The sequence below is a fragment of the Gadus macrocephalus genome, chromosome 16 (genome assembly GCF_031168955.1).
Source record: "Gadus macrocephalus chromosome 16, ASM3116895v1".
Taxonomy (NCBI): Eukaryota; Metazoa; Chordata; class Actinopteri; order Gadiformes; family Gadidae; genus Gadus; species Gadus macrocephalus.
Window position 1 is genome coordinate 14,748,852 of NC_082397.1, and position 21,181 is coordinate 14,770,032.

The following is a 21,181-nucleotide window of genomic DNA, read 5'->3' on the forward strand; positions in this document are numbered from 1 at the left end:
GCTAAAAAGATATTTAACTACAGGGTCATGGTAAGTTATATTCGTAAAATTGTTATTAAGGAGCAGGTTGTTTCAAGGGCTGAAAGTTTGAGAGTTTATTAAAATAATAAAAAACATACAGTTGTTCATTGTGATACATGGAGACCAAGCACAGACCCATATATCTGCTATAAAACCTCATTTGTAGGCTAAAGATGTAAAACAACGTTATATTGTGCATAAGTGGCCATCTGGTGTACCTTTAAAACAGATTAAAATTGCAATCTCTAGCATTTGGAAATTACGCCAATCGATTATTCACCAACTCCCCCCCACTCACACACAAATCCAAACGCTCACGCTCATGCCAAAGAAAACAAGCACATAACCCCTGCCACACACACACACAAACGCAATCTTTCACATGATCACATGACCAAACACAAACACACACACACTCAGAAACAGCTGCAACTACGCACACTCAACACACACACACCCACAATGCATATACTTTTTCGATTCCATAACGCACACTCACAAAAATATAAACTAATATTAATAAAGAACGATTCCATGAAGTCACCACTAGCACCACCACCATGGTGTCACTATTAGCACCACCACTATGATGTCATTATTACCACCACCACCATGCCGAGCCCACTAGCACCACCCCATGATGTCACTATTAGCATCACCACCATGGTGTCACTACTAGCCCAAACCCCATGCTGTCCCTACTAGCTCAACCACTGTGGTAAATGGTAAATGGATTGCATTTATATACACTTTTCTAACCAGTGCCCACTCAAAGCACTTTACAATATTGCCTAACACTCACCGATTCATACACACATTCCCACAGCGACAGCCCCCCACTACCAGTTGTGTCTGGATGATAACACCCTTCAATGGTAGAGGAGGAGAGTCAGGAGCAGGCTTTAAACTGAACAACTCTGATGTGCCACCCCCCCCCCCCCCCCTTACAGCCCCTCACACTGCAGCTGAATGACCTAATGCAATTGTGTGCACGTGCTTCCAAGGCTAGGGGTATGTGTGTGTGTGTGTGTGTGTGTGTGTGTGTGTGTGTTTGTCTGTTTGTGTGTGTGTGCTTGTGTGCATCTGCTTGTGTGTATATACAGTCAGGGCCAACGGACTGCGGGGACAAGGGAGACAGTTGTGGGGGGCCCCAAGGCAAAAAAAAAAAAATAATAATAATATATTTTTTATTAACAATTGCTCCCCCCCCCGTCAACAATTCAGTGCAGGGGGGTCCATCAGCACCTATTGTATAGGGGCCCAGGATTTGGTGCAACGGCCCTGTATACAGTCATGTTGTGCTCGCAGGAGACAGGCGTCGGAAGGAGGGGATGGTGAAAAGAGAAGGGGAGAGAAAAGGTAGATTGCTGTAATAAACAGCAGCGTGGCTCTGGCAGGGAATAAATACATCAGGAGCGAGAGGCAAAGTGAATACAGGAATGCAGCTTTTAACTGCAGGGAGCGCTGTGTAAATAACATAGCACCTCAGAGCACTTCATGCAAATTTGTGTGTGTGTGTGTGCATGTGTGCGTGTGTATGTGAATGCATGTGTATGTGTGTATGTGTTGAAGGAACTCAGAGTTCCCACTTATTCGCAGATGGAGTTGAGGACTTGAAGGTTTACACTCTGCTCTTAACACCTTGTTCCCATAAGTATCTCTAACTTTCAGCCTTCTCGTTGCAAGGACAACCAGAGACCTGCTGCATGATTAAACCACAGAATGGTGGGATGGAGCACTTTTGGTGTGAATACCTAAGAGTCATGCCATAAATCACATGTTTTAATCATATCTGGGTGATTAAACGACCCGAGGATGAGATGGGCTATGGTGTAGAATTGTATCAAGATTAAAGTATTGACACACTGAAAAACAAGTTCAAAAGATGAAACTTTTACAATCAGGGCAGAATGTGATATTATTTTGTTCCTGTTTGCAATTTTGATGTTGACTAAAAATGGACAAGGAAAAATATAAAAATGGTAAATACTGTTCACAGTTGTGGGTGGAATATTGACTCATGAACTGGAATGGGTCTTCTGAATATATGAATCATTTCATGAAGGACTTTGAAATGCCTGTGTATTCTGCAGAGAGCCGTTCGGCATCTCTTGAATGACAGAAATGCATTTAAAAGGAGGAACAAATCAGGACGTTTGGGAAATAAAGAGCCAGTTCAACAGGCAGGTATTTGGCTGGAGTAGTAAGTTTCCACGTCTATGCAAGAAGTTGTTGTGCCTCAAATTGATCCAATCTCTGAAAAGAAAAACAATATAGCCGTCCTATATAGTAGTGTTTGGCTGCATCAATATAACTTCACCGGTACATATCTAGAGACACACATATTACTCATTCAATACCAAACTATTACAGCTTACTTGCAATGAAAATACCCTCTGAATATTCTCGGAAAGCAGTTTTCTGTTTAGGGAAGTCGAGCAGATCCGATGAATGGCAATGACAGAGAAATCAGGTTAGGTTCAGGTGGTGAGAAAAGTCCTCAGGGAGGAGATTATGCCAATTCAAGTGAATACCAAGTGTCTCCGTGAGAGAGATGGAGACATCAACATGTTGCAAACCTCGGCGACAAAACCTAGTGAAAAAAAAAGCCTCACGAAATATGCAGATTTAGACATAAAATGCTACAATATAATGCCTTTATTCCCATTGTTCACCAGACACAATGCATGGGCACTTGAGCTGTCCGCGCTCTAAAGGTTAAAACATGTACAAGCTTACATAGTGAAACAGATTGCATTATCCTAATGATGCAACATTTGGAATTTGAGTCGTATCTTAGACACACCTGCCTTTTGCAGCTTCCAAGAGAACAAAATAACTCAAGCCTGTTAGCACTGAAGCAATTTAGTATTTTTTTTCTATTATTACTCATTATATTACGGTACTAACTATATATTTGCATATTATTTTATGCCTACAGCGTAGTTGTTGGTGCTATGTCCTATGGTATTCACTGTTCAGAATGTGCCTCTGTTATACTTTGTATTTGATAAATACACTTTGACATTGAACAACCACGTCTCTCTCTCCGGCCCCCTCCATCTCCTTGACATTACAAATCCTACCTATCATCAGACAAACACATACACACACAGAAATACCAAGCACAGCCATAAATACACATGAACATGCACACGCACACGCACACACACACACACACACACACACACACACACACACACACACCAACCCCAAGGCCATATGCTCCAACTGTAGCAATCTTGACTCAACCTAAATGCAGTAGCCAGTCATCTTACAGTTTCCCCAATGTACTGTTGAGCAGCTGATGGAGCATGGAAGCTAGTCAGTAGAGGCCAGAGTCTAGCCAGGCTATTGCCCAGACACACAGGTATAATAATAATAATAATACATTTAATTTAGAGGCGCCTTTCAAGACACCCAAGGTCACCTTACAGAGCATATATTCATCATTCAAAACTATGTAAAACAGACTAGGAATAAAAGGAAAACAGAGGTTAAACATGAAGAATAATAATAATTAATAACACTCAAAGACGCCTAAAGTGAAGGGGGGACCTCACTAACCACCACCAATATGTAGCACCCACTTGGGTGATGCACGGCAGCCAATCGGCGCCAGAACGCTCACTACACACCAGCTTGAGGTGGAGAGTTAGGGATGAGGTGGAGAGTGAGGGAAAAGAACATATTTAAACACTATCGACCATATTTAAACACTGTCGATCACATTTAAACAATATCGACCACATGTAAACACTATCGACCACGTTTAAACACTATCGACCATATTTAAACACTATGGACCACATGTAAACCCTATCGACCACATGTAAACACTATCGCCCACATTTAAACACTATCACCCACATTTAAACACTATGGACCACACGTAAACCCTATCGACCACATTTAAACACTATCGCCCACATTTAAACACTATCGCCCACATTTAAACACTATGGACCACATTCAAACACTATGGACCACATGTAAACCCTATCGACCACATGTAAACCCTATCGACCACATATAAACCCTATCGACCATATATAAACACTATCGACCACATTTAAACATGTAAACCCTATCGACCACAATTAAACACTGCAATTGTATAGCTGCTGTTGCTTTGTGGGTCCACTGCAAGGAGGGTCAAAAGAGTCCCAGCTTGTGTGTGGTGTGTGAGTGTGCGCACACCGATGCGTGGCTATGATTATTCAGAGGCTATTCATCCAACGAACAAAAGGCCTAGGTTAGGGAAACTGCCAGCCCATTTCTCTGGTGTCCATTGGGGAAAGATCATTCCCAGCTTTTGAGTTCAACGGAGCAGGTTCAGTTATTTTAAGGATTTATGAAGACAAGACGTGATAGTGTTAAGCATGGCAATCACTACGGGGTATCTAAACTCAATGGGCTCATGTACACGCAGGCACACACACACACACACACACACACACACACACACACACACACACACACACACACACACACACACACCATGTGATTTTGGCAATTAGTCTTCTTTATCTACTCATTACACAGGCTCATGAATGGACAAAATAAAAGGCCGTCGAGGATTACAAGCGATCCTCCTAAAACATGTAATGAGTCATTCCAACAACAACCGAGAGGGCCTGCTGTCCTGCCTCCGTCTTTACCGTCAGCTGTATGAGATGTCACGCTGCTCACCGAGAGAGGGGGCAGCTAATACGGAGCCCATTTTGGTTTTCTGTGTTTGATATGTACAGAATTGGTGTTGATTTGCTTGTTACGTCGTGTGTGTGTGGGGGACGTTTGCTATATCAAACATATATCAACAAACAAATCCTCCCTCATGTTCGCTTTTCTTTCACTTTTTCTTTGTTGTTTTGCTTCACTCTGCTTGATCCCCCCCCCCCCCCCCCCACCCCGCTTTAGCCGACTTCTGAGGGCCGGCAGCGAGGACCACTAGCGGTAATGATGCCGCACAGACGCCTCACTGCACCTTCATGATGGCCCGACCTGAACCTGGCGTCATGGGGGCAGCTGGTGGGGGCGGGCCGTGGCCGCCGGGCCAAAGTTATAAAGTTAACTTTGTGTCAACAGGATGATGAATCATCGTCCCCCCGGAATAACCTCGAAAGCACCTTGAGTCAATAACGACACATTCTCTCCAAAGGTAAATAACACGTCCTCCCCGTGCCCTGTTGTTCTGTTGACGAACGACTAATGCTCAAATTAGCGCTAATGGTTTTGTCCTGGAGGGGGGAGGGGGACGTGAAATTTAGAGTAAATATTACCATCAGTAGTACCAAGATAATAGGCAATGCGATTTGAAGCCTGACAAGGGGCAAGCTACAATGGTATGGACAGATATATGTATGTACATACATGAGTAGATACAGATAGATGGATTATGATAGACAGACAGATAGATGTATGAACACGTCATGTATAAATAGATACAGATGAATAGATACGGATAGACGGACAGATATATGTGTGTGCAAACATAAACAGATAGAGATGGATTGATACTGACAGATAGCCAGATGGAGAGTTTGATTGTGTGTTTGTGAGACGAGGCATCATCCATACGCTGTGTACGGTTTGCTCATGCAGGGACACCCACAGCGAGCCAGACTGAGTTCAACAGATCAAGAGAATGAGTGGGTAAAGACCTGGAGGCAGCAGAGCTCTCCCCGATAATCTGTAATTGCGCGCCTTCCAAGAAAGACTTTTAACCGTGAGCCTCTGGCTGGAAGCTGCGCGCGTGCAGGCGGGATAAGTTAGCACCACCTCCACAGCATTATCGATAACGCTTTGATATTGAGCGATAACTTTGTGATTTGCAGATGTTAATGAATTAGTAATACTATTAGTGTGTGTGCGCGTGTCTGCGTGCATGTGTGTGTGTGTAGTGTACATTCCATCCCTGCCCATGAACAGGGCGCCCCTAACGCCTGCCTGTCCGGAGCGGCCCGTCCCGACATAGTGTGGGAGGTGTTGGTGAACATAAACAAACAACACCTTGTCTCGCCACCATTAGCATAACGGGCAGACCTGCTCTCTGATAGCCCTGCTCGGATCCATCGCATCAGGAGTCACGCTACCGCAGCTGCCGCCGCAGCGCTGGCTCGCTGCCAGGAGACCCTGGAGTCACGTCAGAGACGGCTGTCCGAGTGTTAAAAAAAACAAACAAGCAGAGGTTTGTCTGATGACCGGGGGAGTCACCGGCATCAGGCTGGCAGATTCACAGACCGACCGGGAATGAGCGTAATTACACGCTGCTCATCTGAACAAAACCCCCGTGGAGACGCTTTGGCCGGGCGGAACAAGGGTCAAGGGAGGGTGGTCCACTCAATCGTATTACACGGCACGGGGCCTCCGGGCCGAGCCAGGGAGGCGGATAGAGGCGAATGCAGTCGTCAAGCAGTCTGCTAGGGGGCACGCCGTGACATGGGGGCTCGGTGGCAGGACACGAGGTACATCACCGTTACCGAGCAAACGGCCCCCTGACCTTACCCTGATCCTCTGGCGCCCCCCCCCCCCCCCAATAAAAATATATAAATAAACTAACAACCCCACTCACACTCGTGTTATATTGCTTAAAGTTGTCAATGCATTGTTTTTCATTGATTTTGCGTTGGTCACTATATAGGAATGAATGCCCTCCGAGTCGGTTTTGGTGCAAAAAATATAAAACTAATCAGGAATATTCATGACATGCAAATATCTCACCTCTGATTGGCTAACGGCACTGTCCATCATTGTAATAAACCCGATTAAACTTCCAGAGCGACAGGGGCGGGATTGAGAGAGAGAGAGAGAGAGAGAGAGAGAGAGAGAGAGAGAGAGAGAGAGAGAGAGAGAGAGAGAGAGAGAGAGAGAGAGAGAGAGAGAGAGAGAGAGAGAGAGAGAGAGAGACCGACCCGTCGTGCCCCGGCCGCGGCACCTCGCGGCCCGGGCCCCGTGACCTTGGGCACCGCGACCACTCCCGCGACTCCCGCCGTGCCCCGTGAACGAATGACTGATTGAATGGCCCGGGAACCACGGGCACCGCGGCCTGGGCAACGAGGACAACGCGAAAACAGATCGCGCGCAGAGGCCTAATTAGGCCTATATATTTTGTATTTGAAATGCAACGGCCTTTCGTGGAGACTACGCTCAGAGCAGCTGGAACTGAACAACGGCAAGAGGAAGGAGGAAAACGGGCTATGAACCAAAAATATTTTTTTCTTGCAATCTTCCATGTTTGATTGTGTTGTGTTGGTTATTGAACTGTTAGCCCGCGAACTTGGGTTATGTTTATCAGCGTTACTATAGAGATCATGACGATAGCAGAACAACATCAACGGTTTCAAAGGAACAGAGTGTAATTACACCTGTCAGAGGAGCGACTTGGGGTGGACAACATATACTTTGAGATAATCGAATCACAAAGAGAGCAGTTCCACTTCTCTGTTCCAAAGTGCATGCGTTCCTTTTACGTGGCGAGATGTGAAATAATAAAGAGAGTCGTGGCATTTGTAGAAAGAATCATTACACGTTTCTATGAGGCCACGCTGTCGGATGCATCAAACTAATTTGGTTTTAAGAGGAGCCTGTCCTTTTAAAAGGACAGGCTCCTCGTGGAGTAAACTTTTGCTAGGTGGGAGTTGGAAGGGTTTAAGTGCTGTAGGGTGTTGGGAGGAGTAAAGCCCAGGCATGCTGTAGAGTAGACGGACAGGCGACATCTGCAGCACAGTGGCTGTTTGGTAATCACGCAGAAGCACTGGGGCGTGAGTTGGCCTCTGTGTGTGAGTAAGTTTCTGCATGCATGAGTGCACAAGTTATTCTGTGTGTGATTGTAAGTCAGCCGTGCCTGCATGCATGCATGTATGTGAGCGTGTGTGTGTGTGTGTGTGTGTGTGTGTGTGTGTGTTTGATTGTCGGTGACAGTGAGTCTGCCTGCATGTATGTTTGTATGTGTGCGTGCGTGCGTGCGTGTGTATGTGTGTGTGTGTGTTTGACCCTTGTCAGGGTGTTAACAAGTCTGTAAAGCCTACACAATAGGACCTTTGTGTCTGGGCACGGCCTGCAAGGACAGCTCTCCAGAACGACCAAACACGCGACACAATAGTGATACAGTTAGGGGTTGGTACCTGGCCGCAAGCACAAGCTCTCCTTCAAGTGTTACCCTTGTGAGCTGCAGGGCTTAAGGCCCCAGAGTAGCCAGTTAATAGCAGCATGCTACTGAATAGAGCCTTTCCCCAACAAAGGCTCTATGCAACATTCAGTTTCAGGCAAAGGCTGGACATTTTTTTTTTTATTGTTGATTGCACTTTTATTTCAAAACATTTCTTTTTCTTTGTGTCGGTGGAAGAAGAGCCGCACAATTATGTAAATTATGACAGTACAATTTTGGATAACAAATTAAAAACCTTTCATCTGTTAATAAAACTAAATGGGGATTGTATCGTTCGATCTTAAATAATCCCCATGACAAATCTTTCAATCAGTCCGAAAAGATGAATTATGTAATAAAGTTCTTTGTTTACATCCGTTGATTAGAAGCAAATGTCCCCAAACCTTTTCACGCTGCTTGAAGTACTGAGCTCTTCCTGTGTGTAATACAAATTTGATTAAACAATAGATTTTGTAGATTTTGTACAAGTGTTTCTTACCTCTAGATATTATTTTTATTAGACAATTGTGTGTATGACTTTAGGTTGATTTAATCACAAATAATTATTATCATATTTATAAAAAACAACAAGTCCTTGGCAGTGTAAATGTATGTAACTCCTCACACATAGTTAGGCTGCATCCATTCCTTCCAGCCAGATTGCACTTCAGATGTTCACAAATATATCGAAAAGCCCAAGAATGCCTTCACATAAATCAGGCCAAAGGAAGCATTCATGCTCTTTATTCCACACCGGGGCTACGCACAGGTCCTCCAAAGGAAACCACACATCCACCTTGATGTGTGGTTACTATGCTACTATGTGCAGCTACAGTCCCGCAATGCCTGCCAATGAGTTGCTCCACTGAAGCCATCTGGGATTAAGACAACTTCAGCAGTCAGTTTTGCACGACGTAATGCAAATACAGCTCACTTTAGCTCTTGAGTTCCTTTCCGAGACAGAACCTGTGAAGTTTAAAGGCCTCCTTCTGAGATGCAAACTCATGGGTCCCCTCTCCCATGGCGATGGCTTGTGAGGGAGTATAGGGACACCATTAGTTGAGCTCCATGCTAGAAAATGCCCCTGGTCAGCCCCGGCTTCCCTACCTGAAGCTGGGTTCAAGCAAGAGCAAGAGCTGTTATTTCCACCAGCATCAATATAAGCTATACTAGCCGCACTTAAACCGCTGATCACAAAATCCTTTCAATGCCAGAGTGACTTCACTGCAAAGCCTACATTAAGGTAGATGTGCCTCTACAGGCCCAAGTCCATCCCAGGAGATCTGAAACTCTCCTATTAGACTAACTATTGGAAATGTCTTCATAAAGGAGGAAATCCCTCGACAGAAACACCCGCTATTAAAGTGTTCTTGGCGTGAAACTAAATCTTTCTCCAAGACCTGGAAACGGGGAACCATCCTGCATGGATGCAAGTCTGAGACAAGATGTTCCACCTGTCATTTATTGCTTACGTATAGACTTGATTTACTTTAACTCAACCCAGTACATTTTTCCATCTTGAGCATTTGGAGAGTGATGGAGTGTTAACAGTTGTAGCAAATTCCATTTTTTTTATATTCATGAATGTATTCTAAGAACAGTGTGGTTAAAATGATTTATTCTCTCTTAAGGATGGTCAAGAAGTTGCCTATGCAGAAAATTGTGTGCATTCAGCAGCTATTTCCGTTTTGAACTCAATACCTAGTCGTCAAGGTGATCTGAAATGTACTGCCCCAGCAGAATCAGGTGAGTTCACCTCCAGCTTTCCAAACACATCGTAGTCTTGGGAACCAGCATCAACACAGGCAGTTCAGCTCAAAACTACTTCAGTTGGCTAATCAGTGAACCGCAACGAGCATAGTAGACGACGGTGCAGTAATAGCTTATGCTGCTTTGTGATTAGATGTGTTCGAATGCTAGACGTCTTGCTAGCGGTAGCGTTGGCTAATGGTTACGCTGACGGAGGAACGCCTCTCGACAAACATTGTTGATATAATGAATTCCAGTCCTAATGAGCGAGGGAACCACGGTCTGTGCGTGGCTACCAGCACAGTGAGGGAAAATAATCTTCTTTCCCCTGTAGAAACACGGGCTGTACTTTACCTGCCTGAGGCCGTCCTTGCCGTTCTGCATGATCCTCAGAGCGTAGTTGGACCGCTGGCCTTTGCTGTTGAACTCAATGTGCCCCGTCAGTCCTTCCAACTCTACCTGTCCCCCACAGACACACATAAGACACAAATGTTAAAGACTTAAAATAGTGAACCTCAAAAAGCTTTGAGGATCCAAGTGAAATAAGTGTTGCAACTGATTGTTTATCCTTTTGGGTCCCTTTGAAATTTTTTATCTTCAGACGGTGATATAAAGGGCAATACAGGCCAACACATTGGTCAATTTTCTGTGAAACATAAATCATTACTTACACCTAATCCTGTTACTATCAAGGACGGCAGCAGCACAGTCACTGACAGCTATTTGTCTTTATTAAAGAGAACAAGTTTTATCCAATGACAACCCATTTGTATCTCTTCATGTGCTCTCAATCTCTTTCCGGGTAAAATGCTGAACGATGAGCTAGAGATGGGCAGTCCAAGTATAGAACCACAAAATACTGAATACATATATTCAGCGCCGTAGAACTTCGCTATACACTCCTATTATGCTATTAAATATCTCATTAGCATTGTGCGGGCCTGACAATGGCTTTTGTTGCCTCGCTGTTAAGTTAGAGTGCCATTCTGACAAATTTGACAAGTCATTCTTCTTTTCTTTTGGGCGACAAAAAACACAGAGCATTATTAGGACAATTCTTGGACAATGTGGACACTAAAAGAAAAGCAGTTCAACGCATGGGAATAAACAGAAAATGGCCGAACAGTGAGGCTACGTTAACATGATGAAGGTCTGAACAGAAGACGCAAAAGTGGCGTCGCGTCTTCACTTTTGTTCCGTGTTTAGACAAGCGTTTTCGGGAGGAAATCTGCGTGCATACGGTGACGCAAAAGTGTGTGGAATTCGATTGGGTATGCATGTCAGGCGGCTAGGTGGTGCTGTGATACACTATCACACAACAACGCCATGTCTAAGCGCATGCGTAGAATCTTCCTTCTTCTCTTATCTGAACCGCGAAAACCAAAACATAATTACAGATCCTTCTCTGTTCAGTAATACTATCTGTGCATATCCTGTACATTACGTGGAAAGATTCCTGTAAGTTTATAAGAGCTGCCAGAGCAGCTTGACGGTCCGACGCATGGAAATAATCCAACATGTTTGTTTATTTCCCTGTACTGGGGCATGTATGTGACGTAAACGCGTTCGCAACGTGAGCAGATCTGAGCAGAGTTTTGCCTCTTGGCAGTGTAGACGGAAACGCTACGGCGGAGCGTATTCAAGTTTTCCACTCTGGAGGGTGATTTCAGATTTTTGCGTTTTTAAGCCCCAAAAACGCTGTCACCGTCTAAACGAATGGCACTTCCGATAAATATTTTGTCGTTTTTACCCGCAAGCGTCCTCGTGTAAACGAGGCCAGAGAGGAGAGGCGCCTGCTCCTCTCCCGTCCAGCGGGGGCAGCGGTCTTACCATCCGCAGGTAGTTCATCAGGCTGGTGCCGTGCTCCCAGATCTTGGAGGTCTTGCAGGACAGCATTGTGGCGCCCACGTTCTGGCTGCGGTTCAGCTCCTGTACCGCAGCCACCACCACATGCACCGCGTCAAACAGCAACGCAGAGGAGAGCTGCAGCAGGAGGAGGAGGAGGTGGAGGAGGTTGAAGAGGAAGAGTTTCGGGGGAGGGAAGATGAGCGTGTGCATTTTGGACGCTTGCACCTTCTGTAGCTCTGCTATCTGTGTCCTTTGTAACCCTGCATCCATACCCCGGGCACGCACACACACACACACACACACACACACACACACGCACACACACCAGGGCCTAGCCTGTCAGCGGTCACCGAGGGGTTAACCCATCCCTGGAGTGGCCCTGAGATTATTCCATTAGATCATTAGCGAGACTCTTATCTGCTGACAGCACTGAGAAAAAAAATCTCTCTCTCACTCTCTCTCTCTCTCCCTGTCTCTCTCTCTCCCTGTCTCTCTCTCTCCTTCTCTCTCTCTCTCTCTCCCCCCCTCCTGTAGAGTTGGCAAACCCTGACCATTCCAATTACCGCCTGGCTCCCTCAGCCAGTGCCAAAAAACAGCAGGAGAGACAGTCATTCCTCTGCTCTACCCCTGTACACACACACACACACACACACACACACACACACACACACACACACACACACACACACACACACACACACACACACACACACACACACACACACACACACACACACACACACACTGCAGCTCACTATGCAAATACAATTAAAATGCATGATGCCAGGCGTGGGCCAAGGCCAGAGGAGAGTGCAGCTGTGCAATGAAGCTGGAGAGCCAGAGAGGTGTTTGCTTGGTATCCATGGCGGCCTCAGACTGATGGCAGAACAGAGTCAACATATTTTGCAGAGAAGAACTACAATGTGGCCACTCAATCGAAAATAGACACTTGTGTGAATCGAACAGTTGAAAAGCCACACAGTCAAAATACACTGAATGTTTTATTGAATTTTGCACTTGCAGTTACGTTTAGGGTGACATTTTCGAAATCATGATAAGGTGAATCACTTTCATCTCAAAGTGTAAATCGTGTTAGTCCACTTACTCAAGCACAGGGATTCATTCTTTATATCGCTACTCAGTCAGTCTCCTCCACTTTGAGCATTACATATGCCTGCAGGCATTGAGTTTTTCCTTTTAAGACTGCTTGTGATTAATTAGAGATAAGTGATTATACATGTCACTGCTAATAAGACATGATGGGTCATTGATGTAAGCTATGGGACGCAACATCAAACAACAGGTTGCTTAAAAGAGCAATTGATATTATTATTATTATATATTTTTTTTTAACCTTTATTTTTCCATATAAAACATTAAGAACAGTTTCTTATTTACAATATTGATCTGGTCCAAGAGGCCCCACCAGGAATAAAAGGTACAAATAACAAAAACACAAGCATGACTAATTTAGACAAATATAAAACGGATATACAAATACATAACCTATGTACAGAAAGAAAATAGAAAACACCAATGCACTATAAATAATAATAATAATTAAGATGGGTCAATGTTATTTTGTGTGTGAAGGGTGTAATGCAAATGAGAAACAGTGGAATCAACAGGAGCAGGGGGGGTCTACTAAGACATAGTTAAGTTTCTGCTTGAAGGCAGACTGTGATATGAAAGCTGTAAGTTTGAGGGTGTCTTGAATTTTGTTCCAGTCAAAAGCTGCTGCAAAATGAAAGGAGTTTCGGCCGAAGGTAGTCCTGGTGAGTGGGTTGATGAGTTTAATAAGCTCAGATGATCTTGTGCGGTAAGTGCTTCTAGAGAGATGGAGAAGGGAGGAAAGGTAATACGGGGTCTTGCCCAGGAGTGTCTTATAAATAAACTGAAGCCAATGTCGGAGTCGACGGGTTTGGAGCGAGGGCCAGTCCACCAGTTTGAAAAGTTCACAGTGGTGTGTATTAAAGGGAGCATTGGTGGCAAAGCGGATAGCTGAATGGTGAAGAACGTCCAGTTTGTGTAGCGCTGTTTTTGAAGCCATTTTATAGATTGTATCACCATAGTCAACGATGGGCAGAATGGTCATTTTTACAAGTGTAAGTTTAGCAGAGCGTGTGAAGGATGCTTTGTTACGGAAGAGAAAGGCCAATCTGGCTTTCACTTTAATCTGAATATTATTAATATGGGTGCAGAATGAAAGGGAAGGGTCCAGCCAAAGCCCTAGATATTTATAGGACTTGACAAACTCCAGTTCGGAGTTGTCAGCGCCGGGCTGGAGGTGTTGTTTTTTCGATGTTATCTGTCTTGACCTGTTGGATTCAGGTAGCTGGCAAACCAGTTGCAACAGGTGGGGGATAAACCAATGCTGGAGAGCCTACCCAAAAGGGTCATGTGATCAACTGAATCAAATGCCTTGGCTAGGTCTATAAAGCTGGCAATACAGACCTGCTTGTTTTCCAAGTCAATAATGATGTCGTCAAGGACCTTATGCGTGGCTGTGATGCATCCGTGGCCAGAACGAAACCCAGATTGAAAATCAGACAGAATGTGATTTGTGGTAAGAAAAAAGTCCAGTTGTTTGAGGACCAGCTTCTCTAGCACTTTAGCCAAGCATGGCAAGATGGAAATAGGCCGGTAGCAGTTGGGGTCGGAGCTAGAGCCACCCTTAAAGAGTGGAAATATCAAAGCTGATTTCCAATCAGACGGGAATGCAGAGAGATGAATGGACAGGTTGAATAACCTTGAGATTGGGTCAGCAATAAGATGAGCGGCTGCTTTGAGAAACTTTGGGTCCAACCCATCAAAGCCAGCAGACTTATTAGGGTCCAATCGGGAAAGTTCATCCCGAACCTCAGTAAATGAGAATGGTTTAAGGAAAGGCTGGTGTCGATGGAGGGGGAGGGCAAAGTGAGTGGTGGGACGCTATTAAGGTCAGCAGAAGTCAAAGCTAGAGTGGGGTTTACAAAGTAATGATTAAAGAGAGTAACCATGCGACACTTGTCGGTAATGACAACCTTGTCAAAAACCATGGATGCAGGTAAGCTTGGAGAAGAGAGTTTGTTTTCCATGGACTTAACTGCGGTCCAAAACTTCCTCGCATCAGTACCACACGATCTAAGCTTCTCCTTGAAGTAAGAGATTTTGGCTGACCTGATGGCCTGGGTGGAATTGTTCCTGCATTGGCTGAAGGCAAGCCAATCAGCTGGAGACTTAGAGGTTCGAGCTTTTCGCCAAAGATAATTTTTTTTGACGAACAAGCTCTGCCAAGTCATGAGAAAACCAAGGACTAAGGCGATTCTTAATCCGGTATCTTTTCAGTGGGGCGTGTTTATTAATAATAAGGCTGAAAGAATTCTTAAAGTAAGACCAAGCATCCTCAATAGAGGTGAATAAGTTGAGTCTCTCCCAATCTGCGGCAGCAGTGTCATTGAGAAAGGCCTCCATGTCAAGTTTCTTCACACAGCGCTTGGAAACAATTACTGGGGGGCGTTTGACTGAAAGACCTGAACGAACGCAAGCAATGGCACAATGGTCGGCCAGGCTATCGCTGAAGACCCCAGAACGGTAGCTATAAGGATTATTTGTAAGAATAATGTCGATCAGTGTAGAGGATGAGGGAGATCTAGGGTTGTGTCGAGTGATTTCAGTTATGAGTTGAGTGAGGTTTAAAGCATCAAATTGTTGAGTAACAGTAGCAGGGGGGTTTAGCATATTCCAGTTCAAATCACCCATGAGGATGAATTCAGATGAGATAAATGGGACCAGAAGCTGACTGAGAGTTGTTAGTGTGTCAGCTGGGGCATCAGGTTTTCTGTAGCAGACAGCAACAGAGAGGGAGAAACGTAAAGACCGTTGTAGCTTGAGCACCAATAATTCAAATTTCTTGGGAACGGACTTGGACAGAACTACAGTGCAGTTGATATGATCTTTAACATACATGACTACACCACCTGCTCTAGAAGATCTGTCCTGACGAAAAACATTGTAGCCTGGAATTGAGACTTCCATGTCTGTGGTACTTTTCTTTAACCAGGATTCGGATGCAGCAGGATGATGAAAAGTAAAGTCCAGAGGGCAAATGGAGATTTACTGAGAAGGCACATGATTACGCCAGAAGACAGGGTGGAGGTCAGCTACTGGCCGGAGGAAGCTAGTAGCCTGCTGGTAACAACCTACTGTAGAGGCCAGGCAGGTGGCTGGAGGCTGGATGCTAGTAGGCCAGGCAGGTGGCTGGAGGCTGGATGCTAGTAGGCCAGGCAGGTGGCTGGAGGCTGGATGCTAGTAGGCCAGGCAGGTGGCTGGAGGCTGGATGCTAGTAGGCCAGGCAGGTGGCTGGAGGCTAGATGCTAGCTGCTTGTGAGGTCTGCTGCTCCGGCTTGGGCTATTCCTGTGTCTAGCTGGGGCCTTGGACAGCTAGCAAAGCCTTGAGATGCTAGTAGAGCCTGAAGATGTTAGCTGGGCTGCTGGGGCCTGGAGAAGCTAGCAGAGCCTTCAGATGCTAGCAGCATCTGAAGGCTGCTGGTTTAGTCCGGCTTGCCTTAGTTTTCACTTTTCAGTATCCATGTATTCCATATTAGAGTCAAAATGATTTCATTTAAAATCCAGTGTGCTCAGCAGTAATTGATGCAAGAGAAATTACGGCAAATCAGACATAGAAGCAAAAAAAATATATATATAACTGAGACAGACAGAGAGACAAACACACATGCAACCTAGCGTGCTGCCATCTTGAAAGAGATATCATACAAAAAAAATAAAATAAAAATTCATGGGGGCATAATTAGAATGCACATATTCAATGAAGGCAATTAAGGATGGAGGCAAATCAGCACATCTTTCTTTGATAGGAAGACAACCAGTGTAAGGGCAACAAACGCACTCACACATGCAACGGCCGCACGCTTACGTTTCTTACCCACTATGTGATGAAACCGGTTGAGAATAGACAAATTGAAGAAGAAAATCCTGATGGGATGTTAATTGGAATATATATCTTTTTTTCCACCAGCTCCACTAATGCATAACGGGCGACTCGATAACACAGGGCTGAGATTCTGTAACGCTCCAGGGAGACTTGACGCACTGATTTAGACTAGGCCTATATGCATCATCCATGCTTGTGATAAACGCTAATTACCATGGTAGAAATCCGTCCATGCAGCAGGAAGACTGGTTAACAACCTGTTAAGATAATGGACAGGGCTGTTTAGATAATCGCAGAGGCTGGACTTCCTGCCTCTGCGATTAAACCCTTGCAGCGCATCCAGAATGCGGCAGCGCACCTCGTGTTCAATCTACCGAAGTTCTCCGATGTGACCCCCCTCTTCCGGGACCTCCACTGGCTCCCTGTAGTAACCCCCCTCCAATTTAAGCCGATGGTACTGGCATACAAGGCAGTCGATGGGACTACATCTCAACTCAAAACTCACCTGTTCAAACTCGCACACAACGTCTAACTGATCACTGTTTTGATTGTTTTGTTTTTTTGTTTTGTTTTGTTTTGTCTTGTTTTTGTTTTATGTATTTCTTATTGCTTATGTTTATTTATTTATTTATTTATTTATTTTTTCCACAATGTCTTGTTTTTTAAAAAATGTATGATGACTATATGCTCTGTAAGGTGACCTTGGGTGTCTTGAAAGGCGCCTCTAAATGAAATGTATTATTATTATTATTATTATTATTATCTGCCTACCTCAAAGCATTGGTAAAGCCACACACCCCAGCTCGATCCCTCCGCTCAATTACCTCAGCTTTTGGGACCTCAGTGGTGGAACGAGCTCCCTGCCGTTCTCAGGACCGCAGAGTCGCTCACTAACTTCCGAAAAAGACTCAAGACTCACCTGTTCAGAGTCCACCTCGACTCTGCATAGCCACCCTCCCCCTTCTGGCCACCATTGTACACTGTATTGCATTGTATTGTATTGTATTGTGTTGTATTGTATTATAGTACTTAACTGTGTAGCAACTGCATTAGCTGCTATCATTGCTGTAACACAGGGAATTGGTTAGCCTAGCGATTGTGGTACTTGCACTTGGTTCTATGAACATCCTTACTGTAACGACAGCGATATATTGTTGCACTTCTTATGACAAATGTACTTATTGTAAGTCGCTTTGGATAAAAGGGTCTGCTAAATGCCCTAAATGTAAATGTAAGTGTTAATGGGCTCTTGCCATGCATGTTTGATGGATGCACTTCGAAACAAAAAATGGGGTTGATGATATACTACAAAAAGGTTGTACCTGGAACACCTTATGGTGTTCCAGGTACAACAAGTGGTTGTTGTAGCCTTTTGCTTATGTTGTGTCGATGATAATACAATAATACAATAATTATATAATGAAACCACTGCATATATATTAAAGGTTAGAAACCAGTATTCACAGAGGGAAGCTCATACCATGAACCAACACACAGCTGATTGAACATCATCAGTCCATTATATATCAGTCCATTAGGACTTGCAGTCACCATATAAAGGGTATTGAATGCAGAGAGAACGGGGAAACCTCCCGGGACCTGGCTCTGATGATGGCTCGACATTCCAAATACTTCAGTATTTGCAGATCCATATCGGGGTGTTTAACCCTCTCAACTCTAAAAGAGTGGTCACTAGGGACGTACTCAGTAGGTCCATTTCATTTTGTACTCGTCCCTTGTTTGAGAGGTCAATTGTTTCCGGACTTTTGAGAATAAAGAGTCAGAGAATGTATTCTCTGACTCTTTAGAGAATACATTTAGAGAATACATTTAAAGAGTTAGTAATTCTATTTTTATTAAAAGTAATGTTACCATATTTCCATGTGAGTAGAGTTTGGGATTAAATTGCATGTCCACTACATTGGCTCCCTTCCTCTCTCGGTTTAACACATGTGGCTGCCACCAATACGATGAGGAAAAGCTGCTAATGAACATGGGAAATGTCTAACAAATGCAACACCACTCAAAATAAGACTGGCAAACATTAGCCAACCATAATTATTCCAACCACGGTAATATAAAAAAAACTCTGCAGCACAAGGCTGGACTCCGTTCCTACCCCATGAGCCTTGCTTCTAGACAGTGACATGCATCGGTGGAACAACGCAAACACTGACAGATTTCGCTGTCACTTTCATTGATTTTTTGGAGAACATGTGTACGAACATGTGTAACTAATGGGGCACTAATAATTCATGTGTTGATGAATCACAGCGACTATAACGCTCCTCTGTCGGCCGTTGCACCCCAGGCACTCTGTGATGAAGGACCTGGCTGCTGTTTGGACAAGTCTCATGACATGTGTGTCAAGGTCATGCACACATCCAACGCTCACGAATAGCAGGGTGACGGGAGACTGTCAACTGCCAAAGAGCATGTCCGTCATATGTCTGCACGGCTTTTGTTTATTTCTGTCAACGTCTGTCAACGTTTGAAAAAAACAAAACAAAGATCACTGAGATTGACCTGTATGGAAATGATCGCTATTTCAGTGCATGACTTGCGTGGCCATTGTCATTCTCTTATTGTCTTCTGCACCAGCCAACCACCACAGCGTGTTTGTTTGTCTAGAAATGAGCTCAGACAGCTCCCAAGGCATTCATTCGGGGGTTCAAGACAACCAAGCCTTAGGGTGTAATCTATGGCATATCTGAAAAGATTGAGACATGCATATAAATAATAAGAGAGCAGGCCGTGAATTGAGTCCTGGATACGAGTATGCCGGTGCAGGTCTGTACGTATATACGGCGACCTGGGAATATTCTGTGCAGTGATGTAGAAGAGAATCTCAATGTATCACCATTGAAACACTTTCATTATGTGAAGACAGTGAGCCGAACCCTTCTTATGAATAAGGTTGTTTCTCCTGAGTCTACCTGAAAACCAACTACGACCCACATAGAGAAAAAAACACATTCAATTATTAAAATGTGATAACAGACAACAGCTATATCTGGGACTGCCCAGATAGACTTGAATACACCTCCATATATATAGTGTATATGTGAAGCCAATATTCAAGTCCCTTCAGTGGGCATTAGGTGCAAATTAATCGCACCAGTCATACCCTCTAACAAGATATATGTAGAGTGTATTAGCGGCTGAATTCCGAATTTATTGTATTTTATAAATACAAAACCAACTATTTACCCTAAGTATATACACCTCCATATACATAGTGTACATGAAGCCAAGAGTATGGTAGCTGCTTATCTTCACATTTAGTTTATTGTATGAATACAAAAACCAACAATTTAGCCAAACTGTACTAATGAGCTGTCTTTCAGACAACTCTCTTTCAGTAATAAATGCTAAATAATAGATGTCAACTCCCTAAATGTCATCTCTGTGTATTTCCAGAAGGGTTTGTTTCTTAGACAAGCTAGAGTAGCCTAATAATATACCTTTCTGCAAAAGCTATTCCCGGGAAACCTTTGTTTGGACCGAATGGGCTCAACGTAAGGTAATTTGTGTGAGTGTGCTTTGCATGTGTGTGTGTGTGTGTATGTGCGATTTGTGTGTGTGTGTGTGTGTGTGTGTGTGCGTGCGATGTGTATGTGTGTGCGTGCGATGTGTATGTGTGTGTGCGATGTGTGTGTGTGTGCGTGTGTCTGTGTATGTGTATGTGTATGTGTATGTGTGTGTGTGTGTGTGTGTGTTTGTACTGACCGGTGTGCCAGCGAATGGAGCGTGGTCACAGTTCTCTTGCCAAGATCTGTTGAGACTGAGCAGGAAGTCCTGGAAGAAGGGGTGGGTTCTGTTAAAGACCGAAAATCCAACTATGTTGACCCTCTGGTCCGCCACGTCATCCAATCGCAGCAGAGGGAACTCCTGCAGGGCCAATGGCGAGAGAGAGGGGTGGGAGGGGGGAAGAGAGAGAGAAAAATATATATTTTTTCCGGCATTCACATATTTGACACAGGTGCACGACTTTAATAAATCCCATTGACATCATGATAGAAAGTTGCTACTTGTTAATAGAAATGTTGAAATCCAACTCCATCTGTTGCATTTTCTTTTCATGAACTTCTACTGGGGTTAATCAATGTCAACATCTGGGGAAAAAACATCAAGATGTCCAATATATACTGTTTGGATATGCACCACAACACATCTCACACATAAAAAAACGGACCGAGTCCTCAGCATCAGGGAAAGCAATGCCAGTGACCAATGAAGGCAAGAGCGAGAGTGAGAGTGAACAAATGTCACATCCATTCCTGAAGCCAAAATTTAGAAAATAAAATACTTCCCGTTCCTGCATAAAAATCATTTTAATAGTGAAACCATTTTAAAATATTGCATTTGTCACTGAGAATCAAAACAACTGTCCTCATTGTCCGCTGAAGGTAAGAAGCGGTGTCAGGACCCCCAACCGATGCCCCCACCCCGACCCCTCCCAGGCTGTGGCGGTGTCAGAC

The 21,181-nt window shown here is 44.3% G+C and overlaps 1 protein-coding gene across 1 annotated transcript in view; it reads right to left on the reverse strand.

Annotated features, from left to right (window-relative positions):
* Window positions 1-21,181, reverse strand: part of grik4 (glutamate receptor, ionotropic, kainate 4) — a 139,960-nt gene that overhangs the window by 43,063 nt on the left and 75,716 nt on the right. The window contains exons 7-9 of the mRNA XM_060074884.1: window positions 20,430-20,591; window positions 11,750-11,902; window positions 10,274-10,378 (exon numbers count right to left, since the gene is read on the reverse strand). Coding sequence (XP_059930867.1) covers window positions 10,274-10,378; window positions 11,750-11,902; window positions 20,430-20,591 — 420 coding nt within the window. The remainder of the gene's footprint in view (window positions 1-10,273; window positions 10,379-11,749; window positions 11,903-20,429; window positions 20,592-21,181) is intronic.